This window comes from Gracilinanus agilis, unplaced genomic scaffold (assembly GCF_016433145.1).
Source record: "Gracilinanus agilis isolate LMUSP501 unplaced genomic scaffold, AgileGrace unplaced_scaffold32928, whole genome shotgun sequence".
Lineage (NCBI taxonomy): Eukaryota > Metazoa > Chordata > Mammalia > Didelphimorphia > Didelphidae > Gracilinanus > Gracilinanus agilis.
This window is the reverse complement of record NW_025365721.1, coordinates 2,207-8,193: the sequence shown is the minus strand read 5'-3', so window position 1 is coordinate 8,193 and position 5,987 is coordinate 2,207. Positions and strand designations below refer to the sequence as shown.

General features: G+C 34.2%; 1 protein-coding gene across 1 annotated transcript; it reads right to left on the bottom strand.

Annotated features, from left to right (window-relative positions):
• Window positions 1-223: 223 nt before the first annotated feature.
• LOC123254799 (proteasome adapter and scaffold protein ECM29-like) lies at window positions 224-5,506 on the bottom strand (the record flags this gene model as incomplete). The annotated part of the gene is made up of 4 exons (XM_044683723.1): window positions 224-345; window positions 1,761-1,808; window positions 4,875-4,980; window positions 5,427-5,506. Coding segments are annotated over 4 exons (356 nt in total), but the record flags the coding sequence as incomplete, so codon positions are not given.
• Window positions 5,507-5,987: the final 481 nt, after the last annotated feature.

Genomic DNA, 5,987 nt, shown 5'->3' with positions numbered 1-5,987 from the left:
TTTTATTTTCCATATTTGTAAGCCCAGAACCTAGCACAGAGTATGATATACTATAGGTGGTTTAAAAAATATTTGTTTAATCAATTTATCTGTCAATGTATATAAATCATTTCACAAATTTAATAAGAAACAATTTCAGCAGTATCTTTTGTATCTCAATGTGTTATATATATACCCTAGGCATATAGATTCAATATATTTATGTCATAAAAAGAGTACAAACCTGAGGGCTCGAACTTCAGTCACAGTGCTCATCATTCCTTTGTCAAGAAGGCAGGGCAAAAGGACAGCAATGGTCCTCTGGCCAGCTGTTCCTTTGGAGGGATCGCACATTTTCACACAAACCTCACATATAAACAACAAAAATCAGTGAAAGGACTTCAGATTCTCACTTAATATCATTCATTCAACAAACTATTAAAATTAATAACTGAGGGCCAAATGAACCAACCCACTCTTAAAAAGTAATCTTCCATTTAAAAGAAAAATAAAACACATCATTTGAATTAGCTTGCAAGCCACATTGTAGTCAGCTCGATCTTGCATGCTTATAGCCCTAACAGTGAATAGTAAACCCAAAACAGGAAATGCTGATTTTATTTCTTTTTTATCTAAACTACACAGAAAGGAAACTTTGGGTAAATATGCTGATCTATCAAGTGTAAAATGATCTCAAAGGTTATGTGAAGTCAAGATGTGAGCTAACATTGCTAGAAATAGCTATTCAATTCTAATATTTTGAGAATGAGTTAAAATGCATCCTATAAATTTTAACCCTGATATGACCGTTCCCTGACAAAATTATAATCAAGATTTTATTAAGGGTCTGCTAGGTAAAAGTTAAAAACTAGATTACATGTTTGAATGCAGGAAAGGAACCTGAACATTTCTATGTTCATTTCTGTGTATTCTAAAGGCTGGTTTTATAGTGACTAATTAAAATTATTTGGGGGGGGAGGAGTATGAAAAATATTAAACATGCAAGCACTTCTGACAAAATCATCAGCTTTTCAATTCCAAAGAGTTATTGTCAAGGAAGCAGCAACAAAATCAAAGGTTGCTGAAGTGATTGATATGTATGATGTGAGGAATGATTAACAGGCTAGTAGACTTTGAATGTTATTGTCCTATATTTCAAGAAGGCACTGAAAATCTTTAGGTACAACATAGGTTATAAAAGCCTTTAAAACAAATATTTCAAAACATAGAATCAAATTAAAACAACAGTCAAAGTAACTTGATTTTCCATAGATTACAAGAGACATATTACTAAGAATTAAATCCCTTCAATAAAAATGGCCACATTAATAAAAGCCTTTTTTTTTTTTTAAACCCTTACCTTCCATCTTAGAATCAATCCTGTGTATTGGTTCCAAGGCAGAAGAGTAGTAAGGACTAGGCAATAGGGGTTAAGTGACTTGCCCATGGTCACACAGCTAGGAAGAAGTGTCTGAGGCCAGATTTGAAACTAGGAGCTCCCATCTCTAGGCTGGTTCTAAATCTACTAAGCTGCCCCCAATAAATGCTTTTCAAAGCATCTTCTGAATGACTGATTTCTCTTAAGAAAAGTAAGCTTAAATTAGATGAACATCTGTATTTGAATGTTGTTAACACCTTTCTCACAATTAAATCAATGACAAATCAAATAAAAACATCAACTAGATCACTTTACAACAAAACAACAAGTCTTTTGGGACAAAACAAAAATCATTACTCCACTATACATGCACTCAATGTATAAGTAAGATAAGAGCTTTCACCTTGCTTAAAGTTTTCAAAGCTAGTTCTGCTGCTTTTCGTACAGATTCCTAAAAAAGAAAAGGTTAAAATCACACATAAGTTAAATGAGGAATATTTATTTGAGCTTAACACTGCAACACCTTTATCTCTCTTCCCAGATTGTGGTTTATGCAAATTGAAGTTTTCACTAAAAGGCAGAAATAGTGCTTATATGCAGGGATTATTGGAGGAAAGTCACAAACCTTTGTTTATGATATATTTCAGAAAATGTTAAAAACTCAAGTTTTACATCATTAAATGCAATTCGCCTATTCTTAATCCAAAAAGTGGAATTAAATGTATTATAAAATAAATATGACCATATATGTAATTAGTTCATCAAATGACTTACTGAATTTCTCTCAGTAGTTATTCCAAATCTTTTCTACTTTCCTCTTACTCTCATGAACCCTAATATACACCATATCTTATCCTCCAATCTATAGATCATTTTTCTCCTATTTTAATAAGAAAATTAAGGTTATGTGATTGGCTTTATTATCATTTCTACAATCACCTCAAAAATTATCTCAGTATTATCCTACTTCATTTTCTTTTGTCTCTAAGGAAATATTTCCTTTCTTCCTTGCCAAGACATAATCCTCCACTTTGAGTCAAAAATACTATCATAACCTCTCCTGTCTCTTTTGAGATCTTCCTCCACTAATCCATCACCTGCCTCTTTCTCCCATCTACAAAGTCTAAGCTGCTGGTTTTATTTCTTAACTTTTCTCTCTGACCCAATACATCCTTCCAGATAAGATTTTCTCCTAACTTCTTTTCATTGTCAAAATGATTCAAAGCATAGGCTATAATTACAATCTCTCCTTATTCAACTTCACTCAATACTCCATTCTTTAAACTACTAAGATAGCTGATGAACTCTGATTTGTCATACCTCACACCTCTCATTCTCATGCCTCATCCAAAACAAATTTTCTTCCTCTTATCTGGACAGCTGGCACACCCAGGAGGAGTAGAATCAGTGTCTGTGGTTGGCTTTCTCCTTAATGTTTATCTCCCTATTCACCATTCTGGCAAAGGGCCTTATCAGCTTTTATTTTTCTGACTTATAAAGGTGGAAGTGCCTTCATGGTGCTGCTTCGTTTATCCATCATTCTCCACCATGACTTCAACTTATAGGATGGATATGTCCAAATTTGTTTCAAGCTACTTATTTCTTGGGACCAGCCAACCACCTGACAAGTCCTCTTCAGTGTTACACTGACACATCAAACTCAACACATTTAAAACTTAAGTCATCATATTGTTGTTTCCTTTGCTTATTTCATTGTCCTAGACTTGAAACCCAAGTCATGTATGAGTTCTCCATTTCTTTTGCCCATCTCACCTAGTTGATTATTAAATCCTAAAGATTACAAGTCTGTAATGTTACAGTCTTCTATCAACCTCAATTTAAGCCTTCATTACCTCTTCCCTCTATTTCAATAGTTTCCTAGCTTATCTTCATGCCACAAGTCTACAAATTCCTGTCCAAATGATTTCACTGCTCTGTTAAAAAAAAATTTCAATAGATCTCCATTATCTAAACAATAAAATGCTAATTCCTCAGTCTGACATTCAATGGCTCTCCAATGGGGCCCCAACCCATTTTCCTGGCCTTAAATTCTACAACTTCTCTGTCAAGCAGGTCTATATTTTATTCATTACTCCATCAAAACATACACAATCCATTCCCTATCATCTCCATAGCTTTGATTATATTGTTTCTACAACTTCATATTCCCTTACCTTATCAAAACTCTACCTATCGGGGCAGCTGGGTAGCTCAGTGGATTGAGAGCCAGGCCTAGAGACAGGAGGTCCTAGGTTCAAATCCAGCCTCAGACACTTCCCAGCTGTGTGACCCTGGGCAAGTCACTTGACCCCCATTGCCTACCCTTACCACTCTTCCACCTATAAGTCAATATACAGAAGTTAAGGGTTTAAAACAAAACAAAACAAAACAAAACAAAACAAAACAAAACAAAACAAAAAAACTCTACCTATCCTTCAAGGGCAAGTTCAAAGGCCACTATCTCCAAGCATTTGTTTTTTTTTTTTTTTTAAACCTTAACTTCTGTGTATTGGCTCATAGGTGGAAGAGTGGTAAGGGTGGGCAATGGGGGTCAAGTGACTTCCCCAGGGTCACACAGCTGGAAAGCGTCTGAGGCCGGATTTGAACCTAGGACCTCCTGTCTCTAGGCCTGGCTCTCAATCCAGAGCTACCCAGCCGTCCCTCTAAGCCAGGGGTCGGCAATGTATGGCTCTTGAGCCATAAAGTCAATTTTTTTTCAGGTGCTGTTACAGGAGCATGTGCTGTGAGCATTGCATGGCTCTCACGAAATTACATTTTAAAAAATGTGGCGTTTATGCCTCTCACGGCCCAAAAGGTTGCCGACCCCTGCTCTAAGCATTTGATTTTGGATTAGATATACCTTCTATCCCTAGAACCCCTAAAGCATTTTGTCTCTTCCTTTTTCAATATTGTAATAGTCTGCTTTGTATTAGAGTTAATTTATATTATTTTAACTCCCTAACCACAATTATATGCAATACTCCTTTTATAACTTTATAAAGAGATGCTTAACCAGCTTTTAATTCTGAAACATGCATATAGATACTAAATATGTTATAATGACAAAGTTCTAAATTATCTAGAAATATGTACTTTCGAAGTCATCTCATGTTATCTATGATTCATATGTGCCTTATCAAAAATATATGGATGCAACTGATCTAATTTTGGAACTCACCATCAAAGGGGTTACTCTGGAATTCATTTCAATGTGTTATGCATATATCTCATGAGTCAATTTGATTATATAGGATCTCTCTTATATATATTGACTTAATGTGCATACAAGTCAAATTTTTAAGGCTTGATAAACACATTTGTTTTATTGATAGGGTTTCAAAGCATTTAGAGCTAGAAGGGATCTTGGAAGATTAAAAACTGATTAATGCAAAAAAAGGCACACCACAAGATTAAACGTCTCACAGTAACTTACTTCTTAAATATAATAATTTGACATTTTTACGTTTAAAATTCTCTATGAAATCAATTTAAGTATATTTCATATGAACTTAAGTACCTTAATATCATCTTGTACTCTGAAGAGTGTCTCCCATATTTCTGGAAGTTTATCAATGATGTCATCTAATGGTCTTCCTCTGAGTAAGTCATTCAAAGCTAAACAGCTATAAATAAAGATTCAAGTATGTAATCCAAACTGATGAACAATACTTTATTAGCCTACCCAGGAAAGTAATCAAAGACAAAATCTTCCCATTCTGAAGAATGTTCTCTATGCTCCCTCTTTACATCCTTTATCTAGAAAAATCTAAAATGGCATAAATGATGACAATTAAATTATATTCATGCCTTCATAGAAAACAAAACACATTAACTTGAGTACTATAGATCTCAGGCATAATCCTATTTCTAGGAGAATAAAGAACTGGTGATTTTTTTGATTCATTACTTTTACGTAAGTAATATGCATGACTTTTAAAAAATGTTATTTCTTATTCATCTCAAGTAGTTACATAGGATATATATTATCTTATTCAAATTTTATTCCTTTAGTACAAAAGGCTCAGAATTTTCTGAACTGTCTACAACAAATCTTTATTTTAAAACAAACCTGGATTCTCGAATTCTCCACATATTGCTAGTCAGGCTATTAATTAGATCTTGAAGAATTTCTTTCAAATATTTATCCACCTGAAAGGAAAAAAAGTTTAAAAAGAAAGTGAGAGATCAGCAAATAGTATTAAAATTCCTACCTTCTTTCTATGTTGCTAAGTGCTATTACTATGTTACTGACACGTATCCTAGGTTATGAAAAAGCATATAAACTCTTTGTTGAGTATACTTACAGTCAATAATAGGGGAGTTAAGTGACCTAGTGGATAGAGTACCAGGCCTGGAGTCAGAAAGATTCATATCTAGTCTCAGGCACTTATTGGCTGTGTGACTTGGCCAAATTACTTTACCCTATTTGCCTTGGTTTCCTCATCTGTCAAATAAGCTGGAGAAGGAAATAGCAAATATTCCAGTATCTTTGCCAAGGAAATCCCAAATCAAATCACAGAGAATCAGACATGACTGAAACAACTGAACAACAACAAAAAGCAGCCAATAAAATTTTACAGGGCAAGCTGACCCAAAGCAGAGAAGAATTTAAGAATAAAATAAGAACAGA